The sequence below is a fragment of the Phytophthora parasitica genome (genome assembly GCF_000247585.1).
Source record: "Phytophthora parasitica INRA-310 unplaced genomic scaffold supercont2.19, whole genome shotgun sequence".
NCBI lineage: Eukaryota > Oomycota > Peronosporomycetes > Peronosporales > Peronosporaceae > Phytophthora > Phytophthora nicotianae.
In genome coordinates, this window is record NW_008649005.1 from 580,101 (window position 1) to 606,646 (window position 26,546).

A 26,546-nucleotide genomic window follows, 5' to 3' on the forward strand; every position below is an offset into this window, starting at 1 on the left:
CTCTCTCGATGGCGTTCGGATATCCCGCATCGGGCACCTGTGTGGGCGCGTATGATAAAAGTTACTACGTGATCGCTAGTCTGAACGAGAACGGCTCGGCATCTCTAAAGTTTTTCAATGAGCGCTCCTGTTCTTCGAACGACTTGTACAAAACCGATTTCGCGAACAAGACCACCCTCGAGCAGCATTTGTGCGACGCCAAAGCGTACACGTGGTACAGTAGCAACGACGATGAGACTTCTAGTAGCAGCAGTAACGGGACCGTTGTTAATGTTAACGACTCCGGTAACGAGACATCAGTGAATGATCCCCACAAGGGCGTCAGTGAAGAAGGGTTAACCACCTCCAGCATTGTCGTCATCGTCTCAGGTCTCTCAGCATTTGTGGCGACAATCGTGGCTGCGAGTTTCCTGGTCTACAGACGTCACATGAAGGTTCAGTCTGTGAAGGACACAAAGGCTACAGCTATAAACTCAGACCGAAGCAGTGTTGCATTGCTGGAGACACCCGGGACCGGACAGACTGGACTTGGACGCAGCGTATTAGGGAAAACTGGACTATGGGACGACGACGTCATCACGGCAAAAAGAATCCCTCGTAACAAGGTACAGACACAGAAACTCATCAGTCGAGGCGCCTTTGGTGAAGTTTACGCTGGTATTTTCAACGGACAACAAGTGGCTATCAAGGTGTTGCTACCGAGCACGCGCACCAATATGAAGCAAGTGAACGAGTTCCTTGCTGAAGCCAAGATGAACGCCACGATGGATCATCCGCATATCGTGATGTTCGTCGGTGTCGCGTGGGACTCGCTCTCCGATCTCTGTGTCGTGCTTGAATACATGCACGGTGGTGAACTGCGATCGTTGCTCGACCAGTATCTGAAATCGAAGCACCCCGTTGGCTTCAATAAGCAAAAAGCCACCACTGCGCTTCAAGTGTGTCACGCTCTGACGTATCTCCACTCACTGGACCCACCGGTGATTCATCGCGACCTCAAGTCCCGTAACATTCTGTTTACTAGCGATATGGAGGCGAAACTCTCGGACTTTGGCATCTCACGTGAACGACTCGACCAGACGATGACTGCAGGCGTGGGGACGTCGCTGTGGATGGCGCCTGAAGTGATGATGGGTGAGCGATATGATGACAAGGCAGACATGTTCTCGTTCGGTGTGGTGCTGTCGGAGTTGGATGTCCATACGATGCCGTATGCACACGCGAAGAAGGAAACTTTGGAGTCCAGTGGCCGAGCCATGGTGGACTCGGTGCTTCTCCAGAAGGTGGCGCTGGGGACGATCCAAGCGGAGTTTTCAGAGACGACCCCCGAGGAGATTGTGGAACTTGGTCGTGTTTGTCTGGATGTGGATCCGACGAAGCGTCCGAATGCAGCCGAGGCGCTGTACAAGCTTCACGTTATTTGCAAAAAAATGCCCTGAGCTTGACCGTGGTCGACTATAATCTTAATTTATAAGCGACTTGTTGATTTGTGAATACGTCAATTGTGGTGAATCAGTCTTCACGTTTGGTATTAAAGAGCATAATGAGACCTCAATGGCTCATTACCTTTGGTAAGAATAGAGTGCTAAGGCTTTCAAGTTTTTTTTTTATTAAAAAAATTACTCATGTACACACGTGCGAGGGATCAGAATAAAGAGAGATTTTCCTTACTGGCATAAACTATTATCGCGGCGGGTGGTGCAATTCTGGAAGTAATTACGCGGAATCCTTCTTTTCAATGCAGTATGATAATGGGCCTTGTGGATTGTCTGTCGAGATTTTGACAATAGCAAATCACCCTATGCGGAGTTGCAGAATCAAATGGCGGCTGTCCTAGCGCAGAAGGTGTCGGTGTTGATGGCGTCAACGGCGATTATTGTTATTCCGTAGAAGTATTGCTGCAATGAGAATCTTTTGAGCACTTCTAGTTAAACACTTTCCTTTCCTTTTCATTTTTTTTTCTTTTTGCAAAAAGCTGTCTCGTGAACAGGGTGGCCAACAAAATTTTTTCACAAACTGAAAATCGATTTTTGTCCGAAGAAAAACATTGAAATTTTTTCGTGTCAATATCATACATATAATGTTGATTTCGTCATAATAGTTTCTGTCCCTGTATGATCCATCCACTCCTAAAACGAAGGCCGTCCACAGCTTTTAGGGGATCAAATGCAACACCTTTACTTTAGTGAGTGAACTGCTCACGCTACTGTCAATAACATGCCATACTGAAGCCATCCACACCTAATCCAGCCGCGTGCAAGACCAGTTCGGGTGCGTCGTATGTTCCGCAAGGGCATCGAGGCGACGGCGATCATCCATCCACGTCGTCTCAGTCTCGATTTGCCGCTCACCCGCTATCCCGTTGCAGCGGTTTACGGTTCTCCGAGTGCTGACACTCGCACCAGTGTCAGGCTGGCATATTCGCTGCAAAGATGTACTCGATCTCGGCTTCCTACCTCGGAGACCAATGCGGAGGCACTCCATACGCGATCAACATCTTTCGTGACAATAATTGCTCCATTGAGACGTGTTCTCCCAGCAGCAACACCTCAAGTGCCGATATGAGAACTGTAGACTGCGCTTCGGACTATATACAGGCAGCGCGAGACAAGTTTGGGAGCTCTCCGTATATTATCGAGTTGGTGTTTAGAGATGAGAACTGCTCCGACTTCGGCATGGGCTACGGGTACCCTGCATCGGGGACGTGCGTTGGCGGCTACACCGCGAACGACAGCTACTATGTGATCGCCAGTCTCAATAAGGACGGCTCTGCGTCACTTGAACTGTATCCCGATCGTTCATGTTTGTCCGAGTCGCTGTACTCGGTTGAAAGCGGAGACAAAGAGGCTGTTCAAACACACGAGTGCGATGCTAATTGGTTCAAATGGTACAGCAGCAACGACGCAGCGGATACCAGTGGCAGCACCTTGACGTCGGGGTCAGTGTCAGGAGACAGCTCCAGCGCTGCACTAAGCAACGGTGACATTCTCGGAATAATTCTTGGTAGTTTCGTCTTCTTGATGGTGTTCCTCGTGGCGGTTTTCCTTCGACTGCGACAAAAATTAAAGTCGAACGCCTCCACTATCGATAGTCTGAGCGCAACCAGCGCAGCGTCAATTGAGGCTGCCATAAGAGGACAAACCGGGCTTTGGAACGACGACATCATCACCACCAAGAGGATTCCTAGAGACAAGGTGCAGACAGAGAAATTAATCAGCCGAGGATCGTTTGGTGAAGTGTACGCTGGGATTTTCAATGGCCAGCAAGTAGCGGTCAAGATGTTATTATCCGCGTCTCGAGATAACATTACGCTTGTCAATGAGTTCCTCGCTGAAGCCAAGATGACTGCGACGATGGATCATCCTCACATCGTCTCGTTCGTGGGAGTTGCTTGGGATTCTCTCACTGATCTCTGCGTGGTACTTGAGTATATGGATGGAGGAGAACTGCGCTCGCTGCTCAATAGCTACTTGGAGTCGAAAAATCCTGTGGGTTTTGACCGGGAGAAGGCTACGATTGCACTTCAAGTATGTCATGCATTGACCTATTTGCACTCTTTAATGCCATCAATTATCCATCGAGACCTCAAGTCCCGTAACATTCTTCTAGACAAAAATATGCAGGCTAAGCTGTCTGATTTTGGCATCTCTCGTGAACGGCTTGATCGTACGATGACCGCGGGAGTGGGGACTTCACTGTGGATGGCACCTGAGGTCATGCTGGGGGAGCATTACGACGACAAGGCCGATATGTTCTCGTTTGGAGTGGTGTTATCAGAGCTGGATATGCATACACTTCCTTACGCTCGTGCCAAGAAGGAGAATCTGGATTCAAACGGCCGTGAAATGATAGACTCTATTCTACTGCAGAAGGTGGCGCTGGGGAAGCTGCAGGTCGAATTCTCCAATCCTAAACCGCGATCTATTGGGGAATTGGGTCGTGCGTGTATATCGATTGACCCAACGGAGCGACCGAGCGCAGCAGAAGCACTGTACAGACTGCAGGTGATCTTGTCGAAGAGGAGAATTGTGTGAGCGCCGATTATGCAGCACATTAATTTATCAATCTTTATCGTAATTTTGTGAACGAATACGGACCGTGTTGTATCGTGACTAAGGGGGATATCGGGTGCTATGCACTTCACGGTGAGAGTCAGGGATTGGCATTATACCTCCGACTCGTCGACTTTTTAAGATACTTAAAACAATGCTCTTGACGTCAAGACATTCGGCTAACGTGTGTGTCGGAGAGCCGTCGAAGCTAACATTATGATAACTGATAGAATGCCGTGTCCTGTATCAAGCAACAGGTCTCGCAGACCATGGTATTACTCACGATGATCACGGGATGGTGATCACTCACGTCTCGCGATGTATCCACAATAAGTGTCAAGCCTGTCCAGCCAGGACTCCAGGCCTTTTAGTTTAGGTGATAGAAAAGCTAACGTGCCTTCTATGGCGCACCCTCATTGCGTTTGACTCTCAGTTCACTTTTGATTCTGCTCCAAGGCCGATGAATCAACTGGTCTCACTCTTCCTGGTCCTTTTCGGTGTGTTGTCGGGCACGACAGCAACTATGTACTCGATTCGGTCACACTATACCGGAACCACATGTGACGGCACCCCGTACATTGTGACTGCAGAGGTGAATACAGCGTGTACAATGAACGAGACATGCTCAGCTTTCGAGGGTAATACAAGCACCATAAGTGTCGACATGGTTTCGATGGAGTGCACGACCGACTACACCACAGTAATGCGAGAAAAATTTGGCGATTCCCCGTACGTTTTGCAGGTCAGTTATCAAGATGAAAGCTGCTCCACGTTCAGCTTTGGTTACGGGTTCCCAGCGTCAGGGAACTGTGAGGGTTCGTTCAATCTGACAGATAGTTACTATGTCATCGGTAGGCTCAACACCAACGGATCCACATCACTGGAGTATTTCTCGGCGGATCCCTGTCTTTCGGATTCCTGGTATATGACACAAGCCGCAAGCCAAGAAACACTAACGAGCCATTCGTGCGACGCAAACCGGTTCAAATGGTACAGCAGCAACGACGTTACCAACAACTCTGGCATCAGCGGACTTACAATAACATTCACTACTCTAATCGGAATCGGCGTTGGGCTCCTCATTATTGTGCTCATTGGCGTGACATTAGTATTCTGCAGACGCCGTTTAATGGCGAAAAGGATTGAGAGACAATCGAAGTGGCCAACAGGTCCCTCGGAAGTTGTGAACTTGAATGGAGTTGTATTGCACGGCCAGACTGGGCTGTGGAACGACGACGTCATCACGACCAAGAGAATCCCACGAGACAAAGTTCTGGTCAAGAAACTTATCAGTCGTGGGGCGTATGGTGAAGTTCACGCTGGACTGTTTAATAACCACCAAGTTGCCATCAAGATGTTACTCCCTGCTTCACGAGGAAGCCTCGAATATGTCAACGAGTTCCTCGCGGAAGCGAAGATGACTGCTACATTGGATCATCCGAACATCGTGACGTTTATTGGCGTTGCGTGGGACTCGCTCTCCGACCTTTGTGTCGTACTAGAATTCATGGAAGGCAGCGACCTCAGATCACTTCTTAACAAGTACCAAGCCTCCAATCAACCTGTGGGATTTAACACGGAGAAACTCACTATTGCGCTCAATGTGTGTCAAGCACTGACATATCTCCACTCGCTTATGCCTCCGGTTATCCATCGAGATCTCAAGTCGAGAAATGTGCTGCTGGATGGCAAGATGAAGGCGAAGCTATCGGACTTTGGGATCTCCCGCGAGCGTCTGGATCGCACTATGACGGCGTGTGTTGGGACTTCACTCTGGATGGCTCCGGAGGTGATGCTGGGAGAGAGATACGACGTCAAGGCCGACATGTTCTCGTTTGGAGTGGTGTTATCGGAGTTGGATGTTCATACGATGCCGTACGCAAGAGTATCGAAAGATGACTTGGGCTCAAGTGGTCGTGAGATGGCAAGTGTGACGCTGTTCCAGAAAATAGCATTGGGAACAGTACAGGTGGAGTTTTCAGACGCAAGTCCTCGATCGATTGAAGAACTAGGACGTGCGTGCATGAACATCGACCCAAGTGAGCGTCCAAGCGCCGCTGAGGCGATGTACAGGCTTCAAGTTATCCTGACCCGTCTGAAGTAGCGAGGAAGTATTAATACTCTTTCTAGTGTTGTTTATGGAACACAAGCGGTAATGATTGCCTTACTACATAGTTTTCATGTGTTTGGTGTTGGAAAACAACCGCTTGGAATGGACGAGGGACAAGCGTTGCTGCTGGTGTCACCATGAACACATATGCTTCACGCCACGGTGCTGAGTATCGTGTCATTCTACATAAGCCTTTATTGCGGAAAGAACTGCAAGTGTTGCTGAAATTGGCAGTGGCTGGACGTATCGGCCACGGACGCAGACAAAATGTACTCAATCTTCTCGGCTTACCTCGGCGATAAATGCGATGGCACCCCGTACCTCGTAAGTGTAGCAGAAGACAAGAACTGCACTACCAGTTCGTGTGTAGCATTCGACACATTCGGATCGAGGCCAATTAACGCCAACATGGCCACAAGTGAATGCTCGACAGATTATCTACAGACTATGCGGAACAAGTTTGGGAATTCGCCCTACCTTATTCAACTACTTTACTCGGATGAAAACTGCTCAAGTTTCATTATGGGGTTTGGTTATCCTGCGACTGGGTCTTGTGTTGGGGCCTACAACGAATCGGACAGTCTGTACGTCATCGCCGACCTCAACGATAACGGATCAGCGTTGTTTCAGGAGTTTGTCGAGCGAACGTGCTTCTCCGATCAGCTTTACATGACCGTTTACATTGACGCGGAGACTATCGCCAATCACTCATGCGACGTTAACCGGTTCCGTTGGTACAGCAGCAATGACGTCGAAGCCGAACACATTAGTGGTCCAACGTCAATGGAGCGGGCAGGTAATGGTCTTAGCACGGGTGGGGTCATTGGAATCGCCGTCGGTGTAGCAGCGTTATCAGCAGTACTATTAATCGCTCTTTTGGTTTACTCACGGCGATTGAAACATCAAACGACTGAGAAGCAAACCACGTTGAATTCGACTCGAAAAACTACGCTAGAAGCAGCGATTCAAGGGCAATCAGGTCTGTGGACTGACAACGTCATCACGACGAAAAGAGTTTCACGAGATGAAATTGTACCACAACAACTTATCAGTAAAGGAGCGTTCGGTGAAGTGTATGCAGGCGTCTTCAATGGACGGAAAGTAGCAGTTAAAATGCTGCTTCCTGCCAGTCGAGAGAAATTACATCGAGTTAATGAGTTCCTGGCCGAAGCTAAGATGACGGCGACGATGGATCACGCTCATATTGTCTCTTTTATTGGAGTCGCATGGGACTCGTTATCGGATCTTTGCGTTGTTCTCGAATATATGGACGGAGGTGAACTGCGTACCCTACTGAACAAGTACGAAGCGGACGACCATCCTTCTGGTTTTGATCGACAGAAACTCACTATTGCGCTTCATGTCTGCCACGCTCTTTCCTACCTCCACTCGATGATACCTTCGATCATTCATCGAGACCTCAAGTCTCGTAACATTTTACTGGATAGGGAGATGAATGCGAAGTTGTCGGACTTTGGTATTTCTCGAGAACGACTCGACCGGACTATGACTGCAGGGGTTGGAACTTCTCTGTGGATGGCACCCGAAGTGATGCTAGGCGAGCGTTATGGTGACAAAGTGGATATGTTTTCGTTTGGAGTTGTGCTATCTGAGCTCGACGTGCACACAAGACCGTATGCGCGAGTGAAGAAGGAAAACTTGGACTCAAATGGACGTGAAATGACCGATTCGGTGCTACTCCAGAAGGTGGCGTTAGGACAAATTCAGGTCGAGTTTTCAAAGACAAGTCCAAAAGCGGTGGTGGAGCTTGGTCAAGCCTGCATATCGATAGATCCGACTCAACGTCCGAGTGCAGCTGAGGCGTTGTATAGACTACAGCTTCTGTTGCGGAAGGTGAGATGAAGTAAAACATGTAAAGTAATTGAAAACGTGTCGTTTGGTCTTATCTAACCAAGTCAATGGAACTAAGATAGCAGCCTCAAATAGTCGACAGCTACTCAGGTTCATATGGTGCATTTAGCTTCACAGCCGCTAAGATTGATCTTGTCCAAGTTCTGTTTGAGCTCATATGGCTGTCCATTCTGGGCGGTGGGTAGACTGCTGGTTTGAGTCGCGCTCAGCAAGAATAGCCCATACCACCGAAAGCAAAGACGTGTCAGTTCCGCCCTGGGTCTCGTTTATTCAGTCTCGATTTATCAAGACGTGGAGCGCAATGCTTCGTTGTGTGTTTTTGACTGCTTTCCTGGCGCTGATGACGAAGGTGGCGACTGCAGACAAGACGTTCGCGATTCAGGCCACGTACCTCGGTGACCAATGTGGCGGCACCCCGTACGCTATCACGGTGTACGAGGACGAAAACTGTACAGCCACAGCGTGCGATTCGTACGACACCTTCTACGGCTCTCGAGCCATTAACGCCAACATGATGACAAACGACTGCTCTTCGAACCACACTGAGCTCCTACAGATCATGCGAGACAAGTTCGGCAACTCCCCGTACCTGCTTCAGACACTTCACATCGACGAAAACTGTACCGAGTTCTCGATGGCTTTCGGGTATCCAGCAATGGGAGCATGCGTCGGTGCCTACAACGAGTCTGATGGCCTGTACGCCATCGCCAGTCTCAATACTAACAGCTCGGCATCTCTTAAATTATTTTACGAGAGAACTTGCTTTGCCAATCAACAGTACATGGCGACATTTGTGTCTCAAGAGGAACTTTCCACTCATTCGTGTACGATCGATTGGTTCCGATGGTACAGCAGTAACGACGCCAAAGTATCGCCCGCTTCGACAAGAGATAATACCGGTGGTACCTTAAGTTCAGGGGCTCTTGCTGGTATCGGTTTAGGAGGCTTTGGCTTTGCAGTGGTGCTCGTCGTGGCTGTCATTGTTCGAAGACGTCAAGCGAAATCTCGAGCCCTAGATAAACACGATCACTTCGAGTCAAGTATGACCCCTACAGCCGTTGACTCGCTCGAGGCAGTTCTTCGAGGACAAACTGGTCTGTGGAACGATGATATCATTACGGCCAAGCGTATTCCTCGAGACAAAGTACAGACTGAGAGGCTTATCAGTCGTGGATCATTTGGCGAGGTTTACGTTGGTAGTTTCAATGATCATAAAGTAGCAGTCAAGATGCTGCTCCCTGCCATGCGAGGCAAGATCCAACACGTCAACGATTTCTTGGCTGAAGCCAAGATGACTGCAACGATGGACCACCCACACATTGTATCGTTCATTGGCGTCGCGTGGGATTCATTGTCGGACATCTGTGTCGTGCTTGAGTATATGGATGGAGGAGAGTTACGATCGCTGTTGGACAAGTTCCAGAAGGACAAACATCCGATCGGATTCACTAGAGAGAAGACGACAATTGCACTGGAAGTCTGTCATGCGTTGACGTATCTCCACTCCCTATCGCCGCCGATTATCCATAGAGATCTCAAGTCAAGAAACATTCTATTGAACAGTGATATGAAAGCGAAGCTGTCGGACTTTGGGATATCGCGAGAGCGACTTGATAGAACCATGACTGCTGGGGTTGGTACTTCGCTTTGGATGGCTCCTGAAGTCATGCTAGGCGAACGTTACGATGACAAAGCGGACGTGTTTTCGTTCGGTGTGGTGCTGTCCGAGTTGGATGTCCACACACTGCCATACGCTCGAGCGAAGACGGAGAATTTGGACTCGAAGGGTAACCCGATACCTGATTCAATCCTACTTCAGCGAGTTGCCTTGGGCATCGTAAAGGTCGAGTTTTCTGATGCCAGTCCGGAGGCTATCGTGGACCTTGGTCGAGCGTGCACATCGGTGTATCCGACAGAACGCCCTACTGCAGCAGAGGCACTGTACAAACTTCAAATGATCTTGTCGAGGAAAAAATCTTCTCGGACTCAATCGGCTGAAAGCCTCAATTAATTAAGCAGAGACCACGGCGAAGAGAGCAAATCTTGTCGTTCTACCAAGTCGATGGGCTGATAACATTAATATAGTCTACCTTCTAGACTCGAGGGATTTTCGATTACATTACAGGCAGGAGTCACACACCACAAATGTTGGAATTCGAATAGTGATCTACTGGGTTCTGGAGATATTTCGATGTGTGAGTGACAGTGTTCCAGCGATTTTAATCTGAATGGCTACGAATAATTGACAGTCGAAGCAGCGAAGAATTTTGACGATAGTTCACTTTCGCTTTCGTATCTCTTAGGGCACAAGTCGTTAAACGATGTATCGATTGTTGCCGTGGGTCATACCGGCAGTGACTGCAGCGACTTACATGGTTTGGTCTCGCTACGCTGGAACCTCTCGTGGGGGTACACCCTACTTCGTCGCCACTATCGAAAACACAACGTGCTCTCCTTACTCCTGCTCTGAGTACGGCGAGAACACTACCGCTGAGAGGATCTCGGTCGAGTGTGCAACCGACTACATCACTCCAATGCGACAGAAGTTTGCCGGGTCCTGGTACGTCTTGGGTGTAGACTTTAAAGACAATTACTCAGCTCCAAGCCAGCCACGCAATTTTCAGCATCAGGAAACTGCGTCGGATCGTATCAGACTACGCAGGCGAGACCTGCACACTATACAAGGAACCCTTTAAGCCTGCGCTTTGAAAGCTGTCAGGATGCAGTAATAGTCACCTGCTTTGGACGACCAGTGGATTTTGACTGAGAATGCGGATAAGAAGACACTCGAGGGTCTCCTACAATGTAAACACACATTCGGTGGTGTAGTAGTAATGACATAACAATTTCAGCGTCGGATCCATTGTCGGGATTTTTGTACGCTGTTTTATTTGCGAATATCGCAACGTCCGTGCACTGTCGCCGACAGACAAGAAACTATGCACGCAGAGGAGATGCCCTCAGGCCGAAGATCGCTACAGAACGACAAAGCGAGCAAGCAGATTCCACCCGACTAGGTCAAAATCAAGAAGAGTGATTAAATGTCACCCTTATGGACGGCAGGAGTGATCCCATACAACAGAAACGATCTGTGTGGACCTATCTGAACCGAATCCAAGTTCAAAATTGAGTTGGGTTGTCGTTGACTCCAAACGAACGACGCTAAAGTGTTGTACTGAAGTACAGACTTCACGTTCTTCTAGCGCAGAAGCTGCCATCATCATGAAAATGAATGAGCCTCACCATTTGAGCGCATTACGATACTTAGGCAGTTTTTTTTTGTGGATACATGCCCTGCCGTGGCCAAGTATTTCTCACCTTTAGGATTTCGTTCGTGACAGTTGCTACCTGAAAGTTTTTATGCGTGTCAACGCACATGGTGTACCCATTAGAGGTGAGTTTTATGCTCTGGTTAGCAAAGGACACCAGTTGTCCTCACACCACTTTATTCACATCAACTGCGCTATGAGGACCGAATCTCACGCTGTTCGTGGCATTCGTGAATCCAGTTCGCCTTTGGCTTCCCGACAGTAAATGAATGAACCCAAAGAACTCTACGGGCGAAACAGCAAAGTCTCTCACTTCCAAACTGCTATTCGCTTCGCCATGTTTCGCGTAGATCTCGCCGTCATACTGGTAGCTGTGGCCATCAGATTATACTCTCTGACAGCTGAAACCACGTACACTGTTGAGGATTTCTACTCGGACGATGAAAGCTGTAGGGGCGTACCCAACGTGATTCGAGCTACTGAGGACGCAAATTGTACCATGGTCACGTGCTTCAAGGACGCAAGTAACAACATCGTGCAAATCGAATGCTTCTCGGACTACGAGGAGGGCTTCAGACGTAGTGTAGGCAATGACTATATTGTCCAGGCTGTCTACAAGGACAGCGACTGCTCTGAATTCAGCTACGCCATCAGGTATCGCGTGAGTGATGACTGTATGGCTGGGTACTTCGAGTCGGAAACGCTTCGACACTTTTTCTACTACACTACTAGTCTGGAAGACGATGGATCAGCCAGACTCGAATTCTTCTCGTCCTGCCCACCGCGTTACCACTACTTACTTGACGGTGATACTGCGGGAGACTTTGGGACCAAACGCATCCCTGCAAGGAAAGACTGTGTGGCAGATTTCTCCACTAATATGTTTCCAGGTTATCACAAATGGTACACAAGCGAGGATGAGGACGACAGTGGACTGAGCGATGGAATTATCGCGTGTATTTTCTGTGGTTCCTTCTTCCTGTGCTTTACCATCGGTGTGTTGGTTGTCGTCTGTCAAGAGAAGAAGCAAAACGCCGCATTGGCCGATGCTTCCGTTGACGTCATCGTCACCTCGCTAAACGCAACCGTGGACAACAACCAGATATTTCACTACGAACAAGAAGACCAAGGAAGTGGTGCTGAACATTTTGCCGCCATAGTGGAAGATTTGCACTAGGTAAGGAATAGTAACGTCTAAAGCAACTTCATCACGAAGATTTAGCTGGGAGAATCGTGGTCAAAAATCCTCCATCATCTATGTAGGAATATCAATGGCAGTTTGTGAGTAACAGCATATCGAAAACCTCGCGAATTTCACTCTTCAATTTGCGGTGTTCCTTACGAAATGAAGCAAGCCGAGATTTTGACGACTCGAGTGGGTTTCAGAAGCCTAAGCGCTCCAAGACAGACCGGAACGATTAGCTTAATGCTGCATTTCGCTTCAAAAATACCCCCCCCCCCCCAGTGATTGCCAAGATGAAGATCTGTGTAAGGTTCTGGTAAAGAAGTTTACCAGTTTGGTAGTACAGTTGGAACCTGTGTCGATGCCGAACCACTGCTGCGCTCAAATGAACCCTCACGTCGACGATCGCATCATTCCTGTCTCCGAATTCGCCGGCCATGAAGTTGATGTTCTGCGAGAGGTTTGTCGTCGACTGGAATCATCGAAGTGGAGATGTTTGGTATGATCCGTGGCTACCGATGTACGGTTGCGTTGTACACTGAACCAAAGTAAGTGCTGCGGTTGTCAAGTTGGAAGTTGTCTTTGTGGACGGATGGGAACGTACTTTACACTTCTTGCCAACCGGCAAATGCGTCCATGGCGCCGTTCCTAAACCTACAAAACGTTGCATTGTGCTCGGCGTTGGAGGAGAAATTTGGTAGCGTGTTTTACGCAAAGTTGACGAAAGCTCAACAGGATAAAGGATCGAAACGGAGTGCAGCGTTTAATGATCTTGGAAATCAAAAGACACAGCAATTTATCGCCGCAGTGGTGCGACGTGCCGTTGCTGTAATCACTTCAATCGTGAAAGAAAATGGAAATGTTGGCTATGATGAGAGATTCTCTTCGCAAGGAGGAACGACTGATGTTGGGATGCACACGGGCGGAAGACCTCGTGATACCTGTTCGCCACTTGTGCAGACAGTGATCGATCAAAACCTCTGCTGTGGTCAAGGACTTTTTAGAAAAACGATGGTAATGTTCAAGATGAACCTGCTTCAATTATACGTGACTGAGACGCAAGATACGTTTGGTCGTGAAATTAATATTAAAGACGGATGTGCTTCTGTGGACAATATGTTTTTCATGCTGCAAGACGTTGTTCAGAGTGCTATAGAGCTTCTTGAAAGTGGGTACGATGTGTCGTCCTTGAATGAGAAGTGTTCTCGTCTACGAGCTACTATTGAAGAATTCGTTAATGCGTTAAACCAACAGACTATGATACGCTATCGTCCACCAAGTTCCACGGTAACTAAGCAGTTGAATACACTCGAATGTGGGGTGAACGTGAACTCGCCGAAACGAGACTGGGAATGTAACACACTAGAAAATAGCGAAACGCGTCACAATCGTGTGTTGACTAATCCAGAGAGATGCTGGTTTCTAGACGGGGTTACATGCAGTCTGGAGACTCTGCTTCAATGGGGACAAGCTGACGCTACTCCCAAATCGTACAAGTGCACTCTAGTTCTGCGAACATTTGAGACGTTCATGTTCGAGAGATCCCTCAAATTATCTGGTGATGCGGATCACATACTACGAGGTGCAGCTTTAACGTGGGCGGGCTCGACCGGTGTAATTCTCAATCCATTCAACGCTACTTCGATTAGTATAGTGGATAGCTTCATAGAGCAAATGCCACAATCAGTTGCGGACTTTCAGTGGATGAACGCATGGCCTGGTCAAGGTGAAACCCGAGGAAATATGGTTTATGCAAATTTGCACAATAGACCAGAAGAATACGATAAAAAGCGTCGTTTATTGCACTAGGATCGCTGCGCTCTTATCCGAAGCAGCAGCTCCGGAAGCTACAGTGTATTTTACTTCACGACAAGTTACCGTGGTCGCACTCGTGCGTGGAAACGATTGTGCGACAGACACTGTATCAAATCGGTGATCTTACTGAGGAGGATCCGAAAATGCTCTGGAAGACGGATATGCTGGAAGAGGAGAGCGGGTTGCAAACATTCTGTGCCGTGCTGAAGCTCGCTGCGAATAAACTCGAGCAAACGCCAAGTTGTTTCGAGAATATTCCACTTCTCAGTGAACTTTCAGGATATCTCCATCAATTTACACGGGATATGCAGAACCTATAGTGAAATTGTTTGCGAGGATGGCACGACGTTAAGCTGCGGATTTACGACTGGAGGATAAGGGTGAACGACTATCCAATTCGAATTGCGGTTCTCCGTCAGAAAGAATGTGTTTTATACGGCTACGCATTGTTATCCTGCACATTGGGACCACTGAACGATCGAGCAGCTCTGGAGATATGTGAGTTGATTGTGTTGTTCCGGACCAATTTTCTCTGTGCTAGCATCAACTTCCCCTCCACTAAGGAAATGCTTAAAGTGGAGAGAAAAGTTCAAGAAATGATGTCTCGAAGGATTGACAATTTGGTTATCTATGTGAAGAAAGATATCGATAAAGTACTAACTACTTTGGTTCATTTGGTGAGTGCGCCGCCTCCAGGGCACATGGAATGGAAGCAAGTCGAGGAATCACCAGGTGACGAAAGGTTTGGATGCTGCTTTGAATCTTCTGATAGCCGCTACGCGGTTAATTTGTTCATGGGTGTTGTATTGACGGATGGTAATCCACCTGGTGGAATACCAACCAATATTCGCGAACATAAACGATTCCAAGGACTTTTCGGATGCTGTAACTTCGAGGTGAACAGTGTGGATGGCCTTTTCCGGACTGAAAGTTTGTATTGTACGAGTTTGGATGTCAGGAAGTGGAAGAACTATTTATCCTGGAGCTCATCGTAACATTTCGGGTAGATTTCAATTGTGCCCTATTGACTGGATTGATTCGTTCTGCGCTCATTTCCCCACTCGACTGCGAGATTTGTACTCTCGTTGGTATTGGGTGGAGCGAAACTGCGTCCTTTCCCGGCCAAAGGAAGTTAAGAATCGAGAGGTATTTTTCGTTGCTATCTTCGACAGCACAGCGTTATCCAATGCTACAAAGTACCCTTCGGTGATGCCACGTTGTCCAACGAATACATCATAGAACATGTCACTGACTATGACTCTTTTGTTCAAAGAGAGGATCCGCTCGTGGATGTATTGAATGTGTTATCGAAGCTCGAAGACGAGAAGCTTCTCCATCCTCTCAAATCTCCTGACGTTACTTTAAAGATCGAGTTGCCCCGTTTCAAGTTGCAGTTTGTCTCGATGCCGAGATGCAGTTCACGTCGGTAGAACACAAAGGGTACTATTTATCGTGTAGCCAGCTATTCGATGATTTCCTACCCCGCGATACCTGGTACTAGAACTAAAGGACAAATCGGACACCACACGACCAGAAGTTCGGATGCTGCTTCCAGTTGGCTCAGTCAATGAGGGTTCAGACGGCATGGTGGACATCGTTATGCCCTGTGAACCAGATAGCCGTGTGGAGGTCGTGTGGTATGACATGCATCGTCGTTTAAGAAACCGAGACAATCGGTGCGAGATTGCAGCTGGCAGCTGTTTGTATCCAAGCAGGGAAGAACATACCGAGTAAGCGGCTACAGGTGACGGGAGCTGAAGGTGCTTTGCAGCTTTTACGAGCGTGTCGATCCAGCAGACCTTATTCTTCTTTTGAAAAGGATACCTTACGAACGATTTGTCGGTCGAGTTTTCGCCTTCGAGCAGTGAAGATTTTGGCAGTAACGCTGATAATGAAGGCAGAACAGTTAGGATTCCTCTATGGTCAAAGTGAATCGAGTAAGTTGGCGATCGAATGTGTTGACGAACAAACCGAGTGTGTGGATATGTGTGCACGAGGACGGCAGATGAGTATGTTTCGGAAATTTTTCAGACGCGATGAGGAACGATTGGTATTTGGTCGGATAGTACATGCTATAAAAGCTGTCCCACCTCAAGAATCGGTGTCGTTGAACCAGCTCCCCATACCTGAAAATCACGTGAAAACTGTAGAAGTGAGGCTTGGTTCGTTTGTTATATTTACGAGAAGAGCGACAGATAAAATAGCGCCTTTGCCACTAAGGCGGGATATTATCAATGTCGTGGGTAAAGCAATGTTGGACGAACTGGAACACAGCTGGAAATGCTACCGATCGCAAGTTGAGATGCAGTTAAAAGTGGCCCCAAGTTCCCAAGTCAGGCCATTTGCGGAGTTGCTTCAAGATGTTTCATCCCGCAGATTCGAGATGGAAAAATACTTGTGGGATGCATTTGCAAAGTCTACGAGTAGTAGACGCGATCGGCTTCTCATGCTTGTCATGCTTGTCAACGCAGTGCCAGTAATGACGATGGGTGATATTATACGGTGCTCTTTCGATAAAGAAATGATCGATACGTTGACTCTGGGATTAATTAAATCAAGAAGCGAGGGAGAAATTCAAGACAGGAGTCCTACTGTAATTAGAAATTTGTGTTTTGGAAGATAATGTGGAGCGTCTGATCTGGAAAGCTAAACGCAGTTCTAATGTGTCAGAAGCTCAATTGGTGGACGAACTACTCAACGTGCGTCAATGGCAGTCAGTGGAATTCCCCTATTGGTTGGCATTTGAAGTGGAAGGCCGACTACAGATCCGCTATGAGCAATTTGTCATACCTCAACATCTCATCAATCAACCAGGAACCGTTTGTCAGCTTAACATGGGACGTGGCAAGACTCGCGTAATCTTACCGATGCTGTTCCTGTATTTCACACACAGGTGTCGCCCGCGAGTGGTTCGTGCAAATTTCTTGGTCCTTTAGTGAGCGAAGCCCGGCATTTCATGCACCGGTATTTGTCAGCTTCCAATGCTTAGCTGAGCATTTTTGAACAGCCATTCCACCGTCAAATTGACTTGGATGCTCGCAGGTTCGAGCTAATGAGAGATATTCTTGATGAAATGAAGTGGTTTGGGGGCGTTCAGATTGTATCTCCTGCAGACCGCATGTCACTTGAGCTAAAGCATCTCGAGCTGGATAAGGACTCTCCTCTCGTCAACACACTGGACAAAATCGACAGCGATCAGTTCGTAGATATTCTGGACGAATGCGACGCCCTTCTTCACCACAAGTATCATTTGGTGTATGCGGTAGGCTCTCCAATTCCTCTCTGCAGTGGGATTGAGCGGTGGGAAGTTGCAGAAGCTTTACTGAGTGTTGTAGCCCACAGGTCGATTGGATCGCTAGTTGCCAAGGTACTTGAGGCTCCCCATGTTTCTTGTGTTTCTCCAGACTATTCAGCACGCTGGGGGGGGGGGTTGGCTTTTGACGGGACTCGATTAAACACTGTAGTGGAGAGCACTGAGGCTTTAAGAGAGCACCTGAAGAAGGCGATAGTACTGGATCTCATTGAGAACACCCGTTTGAATTAATGTGGCTCGAGACACTAGGGAATACCCGTGTCTCGCTGGTTATGGCCCTTACTGACAGTTCCGTAAGTTTACAAGAAGCTTTCGGTAACCACATACGCACACGGATCCTAAACTACAGAAAGCGTTCTACCTACGCATTCGCTTCTCGTAGACAGAACACTACACCCTAGTCCCCTAAACCCTTTAACCTTCAGCGCCAAACCTTAAGAACTTCTTATTGCTTACAAGGCGTAGTTGGTTGTTGCCGTCAGTTTCGGATATGAGGTGGCATCACATGGCCACCTCTCCAGCACATCCCTCGGCTTATCTTAAGTTGGGTGGACGCTGGCCTCATTCCATCAGCCATTGCCTTACTGACATTTATCCAAGCAAATAGACTATTTGATTTCCTTTTAACCTATCATATTGCACAAACCGAGAATACAAACTCAAAGGTTTTGCGTCGCAAACCTTCTCTACCTCCTCTAGAAGGGTGGCCCGTCGCTTCGTTCGGCGGCCGGTAGGCGTGAAGTTGATTCTTTGTTTTTGGTATTTACTTAGGTTCGATTGTGCATCCTAAAAATTCGAACCTAAGTGAAGTGACTAGTCGACAATTAAAAAGTAACAAGCCGACACACCATGATAATTATAAAGTAACTACTATAAAATGTATTACCATACATCAGTTCTCGCCGTATATTTCTCAGTTACTGGCACTACGAGGTCTGATAGCATTTGGAGTATTGGAGCATTGTATGGAGAAACGATATCGAGTGGATTTTGGCCTTCCACTTCCTGGATCTCGGCCCAAAAGAATCGCGATCCCTTTCCTTCGGAAAGATCCGAGTTCAGCCATCCGGACGTTTGTATTGTACTCGCATTGCTGGGATCTTATCATCAAGGCCTGACAAATGGGGAAACTCGACGTACCTTTCAGATATTGTTGCAGTTGGATCTTTCGAAGCAGAAACAGCAATATCGTCAATGGTTCGAGAGCGTCAAGGCGGGTTTAAGAGATGAAACCCGCAAGGCATTGAGTGATGGCCGTCATATTAGTCTTACGGATACTTGACAGTTCGAGACGCTCTGCATAGCCTATAGGTTTTGTATGGGTGCGATCAACTTCTTCCTGAACATGTGTGTATTTCCTAGGGATACGACGCAGTATTCTCAGTGTTTGTCAAGAACGGCGTGGAATCTCGCAGCTGGAGACAATAACATTGGATTATCTGGTACGAACAATAACCACCGTCTTCTTCCTCTCTCAGTGCAGCAGTGTGAGCCAAATGAGCCTCTGTTAGTAGGCACGAATGGAAAAATGATCGACAAGATCTTACAGGTGACTCAAGGCTACGAGGTAATTCGTCCCATTTCTATACGTTCTCCGATCCCATGGCAGGATGTCCTTCTATTTGCAATCGACAAGAAGACACAAGCTCTCATCGACACTGGAGCACTGCTAGCTGGTGTTTCAAACCTTGAGGCAGCGCAATTTCTTCTTGATCAAAATGGCTTTGTCTTTGGTGGCGTGACTTACTATGATAGTCGGATGGACTTCAATTGCTGGATGATCGCTGAAAAGACCCGCCGTGTTGTGATGCCTTTGAAGAAGTCGTCGATGCTTGAGAGCGAGACTTTCGTGGTCTTTGACGAGGCACGATCACGTGGGTCCGACATGAAGTTACCCTCTAACGCTTCAGCTGTTTTAACGCTAGGACCCAAGCTTACTAAAGACAAATTGATGCAGGGGGCAGGACGCATGAGGCAGCTCGGTTGCAACCAAACCCTGTGGATTGCATGCTTTGATGAGGTAGCGCAGAGTATTCTCTAATCCACTGGAGGGAGAGAGATTTCACATCTCCCTGCAATTGACGTATTGAATTGGGTCATGGCCAACACGAAAGCGGAATCCGTTCGCGGTATATTGGAGCGGGCGAGCAATGGTGTTCATTATCGGAGAACTCAGGGCGATCAGGACAGTGAGCTGATAGACGAAGATTGTTCACTGGAGACTCTGTACCAAGAGAAGATTACCACAGAAAAAAATCGCTCGAGTCATTGAGTCGACGGCCCGAATTCATTTTGAAGGCGTTGATGACGCATTGATCAGTCGAATCTGTCGACGAGGTCGTGCGTATGGTCTGGACGACGAAGTGTGTATCGCCGCGCACACTGACGAGTGTGAGCAAGAACTGCGTGTGGAGGAGGAAGAAGAGCGAGAACAAGATAGAGAAGTGGCAGTGTGCAAACCTATGAAAGAGAAAAGGTGGGCTTACTCCAGAATCTTAGATGCTCGGTCGATTGAGGATCTCCGTGATATCGTGAACGTGGTGAGTATGGAGAACTACATTCGAGAATGGATAACCCTTACGAACCTGGCGGATCTGGTGTGGACCAGTGCTCAGATCTTCGGAACGGAAAACTTTTTCGTGACGATCAAAGCCCAGAGAGGTCTGGACTGCGTGAACGAATTCCTCCGTGTGATCGATGTTATACTGATATTCGAGAACGGCCAAGTGCTGCTAGTATCCGAATGCGAGGCAGATCAAGCAAGCTGCTAGTATCCGAATGCGAGGCAGCAGCCAGCAAGCTGTACTGCACTCCGTGTTCTATGAATTGCTCCATTCTATACGTCAAACAACAATTGGGAATTTAGTGACGTCGCGCGGAAATGGCACAAAATGGCCGCGTTCAGCTCTGCCACAGCATGGATCAGACGACTGCAATGCTGAATTCTTGAATGCGTAGTTGAATGCTGAATTGAATAGCGTTGTTTGACAAGCAGTACATGTTTCTTTCCCAAAACTGTAGCTGCAAACAAGATGGATGCAGTTAAAGAGAGGTGCTGTTGAGAACTTGAAAGTTTCAACGCGAAACTAGACATTAGCCTTCAGATTGGGGAAATGATGAAGGTGACTGGCCGATGAATAGAGGTGCCAAGTTCAGGTTTGCTTGGAACTCCATGCGTTGCAAATACTATAAAAGAAGCAGTTTGCAACGCATGCAGTTCCAACTCTTCCAGCAAACGTGAACTTGGAAAACAATTGTCAATTGCAACTGAATGTGCAGCATGCAAGTTGCAATTGTCCACCAAATCCTTAGCTCGTTGATTCGTCTTTGAATAGGAAACATGTACTGCGAGTCGCAGCCTGCGACATCAGGTTTTTACTTCACACTGCCATTCGCCTTGCATGTAGAAGTTTACACTGCCAGCTACTCCTCTAACGTCGCACAGTAGTCTGCTGAGTAGTATACGAATACCACTTTCGCCATTTAGAGACGGTCCCTGCGATGTGGTACCACGAGCAGAAACGCCAACCAGTGGTCTCCGGGGAACCACGTGAGAAGATGAAGGCCGGTCGTCGCCGACTGGACCTGCATTCTTTATTTTGTTTAATCTCTCACAGCGATGAAACGCGTGGTGTTGCTGGGAGCGCTGGTCAATGCTGGCACTGTTTGGTCTCACATAGCAGCATCGCTGTATTTAATTCAAGCCTTTTACTCTGGCGCAGCGTGTGATGGCACCCCGTACCTCGTTAATGCCAACGAGTCTCCCGATTGCGCGAACGAGGCGTGTACAGCTGACGGTGTCGCTGTCGGCACAATATCGACGGAATGTACTTCAGACTACCTCTCGGCTCTGCGAAACAAATTCGGCAGCTTCCCGTACATCCTCGAGGTGTATTCCCCAGCCAGCGACTGCTCCACATTCGGCGCTGCATCTGCCTTCCTCGCGTCAGGAAACTGTGAAGGGTCCTTTAACGTGAACGAAAGCATGGGCGTTCATTTCGTCACTAGGTTCGAATCCAATGGATCAGCATCGGTGCAGTATTTTTCAGGATCTCCATGTTTAAGCGAGCAGTGGATAACAATGGAACAAGTCGACAAGAAAACGCTTGGCGATCATTCCTGTGATGCTAGCGGATATACGTGGTATAGTAGCAACGATGTGATCTTGGACGATGGTGTTTGTGTTACAAGTATTGTCGGTATCTCCGTTGCGTGCTTGGTTGGTCTTGTTCTGGTTGGCTTTCTGTTCTTTCGAAAAAGCCAAAGCCGGAAGCTGCTGACACAACGTAGTCTGCCTTTAACGACTGTCATTCTACAGTCGGACGAAACCATTCTACCGGAGATCGTGTCAGCAGATCGAAGTGCATTATGGAACGACGACGCCATCGTCGCGAATCGAATCCAGCGCAATAGAGTCAAGATCAAGAAACTTATCAGTCGTGGAGCTTATGGTGAGGTGTATTTGGGGAAGTTCAACCGAAAACTAGTCGCTGTGAAGATGCTAGTCGCCGCAACACGAGGAAGTATCCAACAAGTGAACGATCTCCTCTCTGAAGCGAAGATGATTGCCAGCATGGACCATCCGCACATTTTGTCTTTCATTGGAGTGGCTTGGGACTCGCTGTCCGATCTCTGTGTTGTACTTGAGTACATGGATGGCGGAGACTTGAGATTGCTTTTGGATGAGTTCCTCAAGGCAGGGCAACCGGTGGGTATTAACAAGATGAAAGCTACAATCGCTCTTCATGTGTGTCACGCACTTACGTACCTTCATTCACTCAACCCGCCGATCGTCCACCGAGATCTCAAGTCGCGAAACATTTTACTGAATCGATCAATGGCAGCAAAGTTAACGGACTTCGGTATCTCAAGAGAGCGACCTGATAACACTATGACTGCAGGCGTAGGGACGTCGCTTTGGATGGCCCCTGAGGTGATGCTAGGCAAGAAATACGATCTGAAGGCAGATATGTTCTCGTTTGGCGTGGTGCTATCGGAGCTTGACCTTCACACGATGCCGTACGCTCATGCAATGCCGGGAATTGATGCTGATGGTAATCACATGACTGGCGCAGCATTGCTACAGAAGATCACGACAGGGGAAGAGCATATAAAATTCTCGGTGAAGACTCCGGAAGCTATAGCCGAGCTGGGTCGTGCTTGTATATCAATTCATCCCGATGATCGACCAAGTGCTGCCGAAGCCTTGTACAAATTACACGTCTTTCTGGCGCAAAAGTAGTTGCGCATTAATGAAACGTGAAGTTTTTTTTTAAATATCATTATCTAATTGATGGAATTAAAAAAAAAAAAACTGTAAAGATTGCCGTTGGAGAAACTTGTGTCTGCATTTTCGTATGGAGGTGAAAAATACTGCTGAAGCTCAACACGTTTGGCGTAGATTTGTCTCGGGTGATTCAAACGAGTTCCTAAGAACCAGTTCTTGCAAACTCACATCTACATAAGGACACCTCCAACTGTAGAGTCGCCTTCTTCCTCATGTTACTTCCTGACGCAGGTGTGAGTTACACGTCCAAGTAGAAACTACATTCGATGCCACAAGCTTCTAAATCGATGCCCACGAGATCAAACGCCAAAATCCAGGATGGCAACGGCGAGGGGATGCTACTAGCTGACGTCTTGCCAAGTGAACCCATAGACTCACATGTGATTTTTGTGGGATCAATGCATCGGGGCTTCTACCCAGCGACCTCATTTTTGGATTCGCCTTATCGAGTGCGTTGGATCTTACGACAACAACATGGATCGTTTTGTACTACTAGCCCTGCTGCTAGTGGTGGATAATATCTGGTTTCCAGTGACTGCAACTACGTACGCTATCGACAAGTTCTACACGGATCTCGTCTCTTGCAGCGACACACCAAACGCCGTCAGAGTTTACACGGCAGCTACTTGTACCGCTGAAACCTGCTTCACCGATGAGAACTACGACAATCGAACTGCAGAATGCAGGTCGGAGTATTTGGAGACAATGAAGGAAAGCTTCGGTACTTCCCAGTACATTATCCAAGCCATCTACACAGACGCCACCTGCGCCTCCACCTCGTTCGATTACGCCGTTGGATACCGAGTGACCGGCTCGTGTGAACTCGGATACGTTGCGGTGGAGAGCGGTTATTCAGCGCTCTTCTACTTCAACGCGACACTGTCCGAGGAAGGCACAGCAGAGGTCAAGTTCTTTACGACGCCAGACTGCTCGATAATCTCGGACTCATCGACGACCTCTGATATTGGCGCAGTCGTCGCTTCTAGAACTACACTGGAGAGTGGAGATTGCGTTCCACTCGACTACAACTCGTACATGTATTCGGACACAGGCTACACACGCTGGTACAGTAGCAACAGCTATGATGATGGTGGTGGTCTGAGTACTGGAGCTATCATCGGAATCATCTGCGGTTGTATACTGTTTCTGCTGATTATTGTAGCTGCTATCATCTACAAATATCAGCGCAGATCGAGGGGAAAGCAAGGAGGACAATGGACTGCGACGTTGCCATCGGGCGACTTGACTTCTCTTGAAGCTGCTATGAGCGGACAAACGGGACTTTGGAACGACGATGTCATCACTGCAAAGAGGATTCCCCGTGACAAGGTGAAAATGAAGAAACTTCTCAGTCGTGGAGCCTACGGAGAAGTTTACACTGGAAGATTCAATGGACAGCAAGTCGCTGTGAAAATGCTGCTGCCTTCCACTCGAGGAAATCTGCAACACGTGACGGATTTCCTCACTAAAGCTAAACTGACTGCGTCCATGGATCACCCTCACATCGTCACTTTTGTCGGTGTAGCGTGGGATTCGCTCTCTGATCTGTGTGTAGTTCTTGAGTTCATGGATGGAGGAGATCTACGTACTTTATTGAACAAGTACGAGGCCGTTAAACATCCGGCCGGAGTTGACCTCGAGAAAGCGACTATAGCTCTTCATGTTTGCCATGCACTCACTTATCTCCACTCGCTAATGCCTCCAGTTATCCATCGAGATCTCAAGTCTCGTAATATTTTGTTAAACCAGTCGAAAGAAGCCAAGTTGACCGACTTCGGTATCTCGAAGGAACGTCTCGATCAAACTATGACTGCAGGTGTGGGGACATCGCTGTGGATGGCACCGGAAGTGATGTTGGGGGAGAAATATGACGTCAAAGCGGATATTTTCTCGTTTGGTGTCATGTTGTCAGAGTTGGATGTGCACACGTTACCGTATGCGCAGGCCAAGCAGAGAAGCTTGGACACAACCGGCCGGAAAATGGCGGATGCCACGTTGTTACAAAAGATTACTGCAGGGGAAGTTCGAGTGGAGTTTTCGGAGTCAAGTCCTCCATCGATGGTTGAATTGGGATATGCTTGTGTTGCAGTGGACTCTGCTGATCGCCCGACGGCTGCCGAGGCGCTTTACAGAATTCAAGTTATCTTATCGCAAGAGTTGGCAGGGTAATGCGCGATAAGTGAATTAGGGTGAGCTGGTCACGGAACCGACTGTGTAATACATACTTTTGATAAATATAAAGGTACACTAAATCATAAGATACTGGAGACCTGATATGTGATGTACTTGATACGGTGCCTTCCCGCAGAGCAGCAAAGGTGGCTACTAAGCAAGAACTCAAATGTCCTATTGTCTTGATAGTCATGCTTGGGGCTATTTTTTTTTACTGCTCTACGCTTGAGATCACGAATCTCAGTCAAGTGACTGAGTAGGTATATTAGGTACATGGAATGACATTGAATAGTGGTTTGCGTCACTTTTACTTCATATCCAATATATCGTGTTGTATTCGTGCTGCTGCTGGTACAAGTCGGCCAAACGATCTGGACGACGACTGAAGCAACGACTTGTTGGATCACCGTTCGCTATGCCGGAAACCGACTCCTATACTACCCATGTACTGTTAACACGTACGAGACTGCTGATGGATTTGCTTGTGTGGAAGACCTGTGCACCAAAACAAGTCAAGATACCGATATTGTAAGATTAACTACAAAAATGTCCTCAACTATTATGTCCGTTTGACTACCTGTCGACAATAAGAAATGCATTCGGGGACTCACCATAAATTCTTCTAGTGAATTACGAAGACGAAGGCTGTGACATCTTGTTCAGTGCGTTCGGATATCCCGCTTAAGAAACTGCGAGGAGTCTTATGACATGTACAAGAATGAAAGCAACTACGTCATCGGTAAACTGGAAGGTAATCGGTCACAACGGTCGACTTCTACGACGAGGAGAAGCGATTGTCATCGACAACAACGAATAGAACTACACTGAAGAATCATTTGTGCGATACCATGACAAATTGTTACTGCAGCAAGGACAACAAGGCCAGTAGCTCCACTGGATTAGCATTCGAAAACTCGAGTTATGGACTCTCGCCGGTATGATTTGCGTTGCGCTGCTAGTAGCTGTCATGGTTGTATTCTTCGTGCGCGCCGGTCGAAGGGGAGGGTATCTAGCGTCTGCGCTGCTATCGGGTGGCATGGCTTCATTCCAAGCGGAAATGGGCGGACAAAAGGGACTTTGGACCGATGACATTATCACTGCCAAGAGGATTTTACAAGGCAAAGAAGAAATTGCTAAGTAGTGGGGCTTTCGGAGAGGTCTACAGTGGAGTGTTCAATGGGCAACAACTTGCGGTCAAACTGTTGGATTCTGCTACGCGGTCGAACATTCAGCATGTCAATTATTTTCTTACTGCAGCCAAGGTGACCGCCATAATGGAGCATCCGCACGTTGTGAGCTTTGTTGGCGTTGGCTGGGGCCCGCCATTGGATCTTTGCATCGTGCATGGATACTAGTGACCTTCGTGCTCTGCTCGAAAGTCCCAGCGTCGAAGCGCCAAGTTGGTTTGATAAGCAGAAAACGGCTATAGCTCTACATGCATGTGTGTCATGCGCTCACTTATCTCCACTCGCT

General features: G+C 47.9%; 11 protein-coding genes across 11 annotated transcripts; all 11 read left to right on the forward strand.

Annotated features, from left to right (window-relative positions):
• Window positions 1-8: 8 nt before the first annotated feature.
• PPTG_22589 (TKL protein kinase) lies at window positions 9-4,113 on the forward strand (the record flags this gene model as incomplete). Its single annotated transcript, XM_008905190.1, has 2 exons — window positions 9-1,415; window positions 2,412-4,113. The coding sequence occupies 2 exons, from the start codon at window positions 9-11 to the stop codon at window positions 4,032-4,034; spliced, it is 3,030 nt and encodes a 1,009-aa protein (XP_008903438.1). The 3' UTR covers window positions 4,035-4,113.
• A 462-nt stretch (window positions 4,114-4,575) lies between these two features.
• Window positions 4,576-6,156, forward strand: PPTG_10353 (TKL protein kinase; the record flags this gene model as incomplete). Its single annotated transcript, XM_008905023.1, has 1 exon — window positions 4,576-6,156. The coding sequence occupies one exon, from the start codon at window positions 4,576-4,578 to the stop codon at window positions 6,154-6,156; it is 1,581 nt and encodes a 526-aa protein (XP_008903271.1).
• A 273-nt stretch (window positions 6,157-6,429) lies between these two features.
• Window positions 6,430-8,025, forward strand: PPTG_10354 (TKL protein kinase; the record flags this gene model as incomplete). The annotated part of the gene is made up of 1 exon (XM_008905024.1): window positions 6,430-8,025. The coding sequence occupies one exon, from the start codon at window positions 6,430-6,432 to the stop codon at window positions 8,023-8,025; it is 1,596 nt and encodes a 531-aa protein (XP_008903272.1).
• Window positions 8,026-8,274: 249 nt separating this feature from the next.
• On the forward strand, window positions 8,275-11,293 carry PPTG_10355 (TKL protein kinase). The gene has a single exon (XM_008905025.1). The coding sequence runs from the start codon at window positions 8,336-8,338 to the stop codon at window positions 10,043-10,045; it is 1,710 nt and encodes a 569-aa protein (XP_008903273.1). The 5' UTR covers window positions 8,275-8,335; the 3' UTR covers window positions 10,046-11,293.
• A 167-nt stretch (window positions 11,294-11,460) lies between these two features.
• PPTG_10356 (hypothetical protein) lies at window positions 11,461-12,621 on the forward strand. The gene has a single exon (XM_008905026.1). The coding sequence runs from the start codon at window positions 11,569-11,571 to the stop codon at window positions 12,478-12,480; it is 912 nt and encodes a 303-aa protein (XP_008903274.1). The 5' UTR covers window positions 11,461-11,568; the 3' UTR covers window positions 12,481-12,621.
• A 103-nt stretch (window positions 12,622-12,724) lies between these two features.
• PPTG_10357 (hypothetical protein) lies at window positions 12,725-14,621 on the forward strand (the record flags this gene model as incomplete). The annotated part of the gene is made up of 2 exons (XM_008905027.1): window positions 12,725-14,212; window positions 14,296-14,621. The coding sequence occupies exons 1-2, from the start codon at window positions 13,123-13,125 to the stop codon at window positions 14,619-14,621; spliced, it is 1,416 nt and encodes a 471-aa protein (XP_008903275.1). The 5' UTR covers window positions 12,725-13,122.
• Window positions 14,622-17,374: 2,753 nt separating this feature from the next.
• Window positions 17,375-17,956, forward strand: PPTG_10358 (hypothetical protein; the record flags this gene model as incomplete). Its single annotated transcript, XM_008905028.1, has 2 exons — window positions 17,375-17,563; window positions 17,921-17,956. The coding sequence occupies 2 exons, from the start codon at window positions 17,375-17,377 to the stop codon at window positions 17,954-17,956; spliced, it is 225 nt and encodes a 74-aa protein (XP_008903276.1).
• A 976-nt stretch (window positions 17,957-18,932) lies between these two features.
• Window positions 18,933-20,385, forward strand: PPTG_10359 (hypothetical protein; the record flags this gene model as incomplete). Its single annotated transcript, XM_008905029.1, has 2 exons — window positions 18,933-19,634; window positions 19,864-20,385. 2 exons carry the CDS (start codon window positions 18,933-18,935, stop codon window positions 20,383-20,385), a joined length of 1,224 nt encoding a protein of 407 aa, XP_008903277.1.
• A 723-nt stretch (window positions 20,386-21,108) lies between these two features.
• On the forward strand, window positions 21,109-22,941 carry PPTG_10360 (TKL protein kinase). Its single transcript, XM_008905030.1, has one exon. The coding sequence runs from the start codon at window positions 21,234-21,236 to the stop codon at window positions 22,854-22,856; it is 1,623 nt and encodes a 540-aa protein (XP_008903278.1). The 5' UTR covers window positions 21,109-21,233; the 3' UTR covers window positions 22,857-22,941.
• Window positions 22,942-23,340: 399 nt separating this feature from the next.
• Window positions 23,341-25,152, forward strand: PPTG_10361 (TKL protein kinase). The gene has a single exon (XM_008905031.1). The coding sequence runs from the start codon at window positions 23,376-23,378 to the stop codon at window positions 25,068-25,070; it is 1,695 nt and encodes a 564-aa protein (XP_008903279.1). The 5' UTR covers window positions 23,341-23,375; the 3' UTR covers window positions 25,071-25,152.
• Window positions 25,153-25,781: 629 nt separating this feature from the next.
• Window positions 25,782-26,214, forward strand: PPTG_10362 (hypothetical protein; the record flags this gene model as incomplete). The annotated part of the gene is made up of 2 exons (XM_008905032.1): window positions 25,782-25,824; window positions 26,036-26,214. The coding sequence occupies 2 exons, from the start codon at window positions 25,782-25,784 to the stop codon at window positions 26,212-26,214; spliced, it is 222 nt and encodes a 73-aa protein (XP_008903280.1).
• Window positions 26,215-26,546: the final 332 nt, after the last annotated feature.

Bases quoted from the DNA above. Each gene is read 5' to 3' on its own strand.
- PPTG_10361 (XM_008905031.1), top strand. From the start codon at position 23,376: ATGGATCGTTTTGTACTACTAGCCCTGCTGCTAGTGGTGGATAATATC.
- PPTG_10356 (XM_008905026.1), top strand. From the start codon at position 11,569: ATGAATGAACCCAAAGAACTCTACGGGCGAAACAGCAAAGTCTCTCAC.
- PPTG_10360 (XM_008905030.1), top strand. From the start codon at position 21,234: ATGAAACGCGTGGTGTTGCTGGGAGCGCTGGTCAATGCTGGCACTGTT.
- PPTG_10355 (XM_008905025.1), top strand. From the start codon at position 8,336: ATGCTTCGTTGTGTGTTTTTGACTGCTTTCCTGGCGCTGATGACGAAG.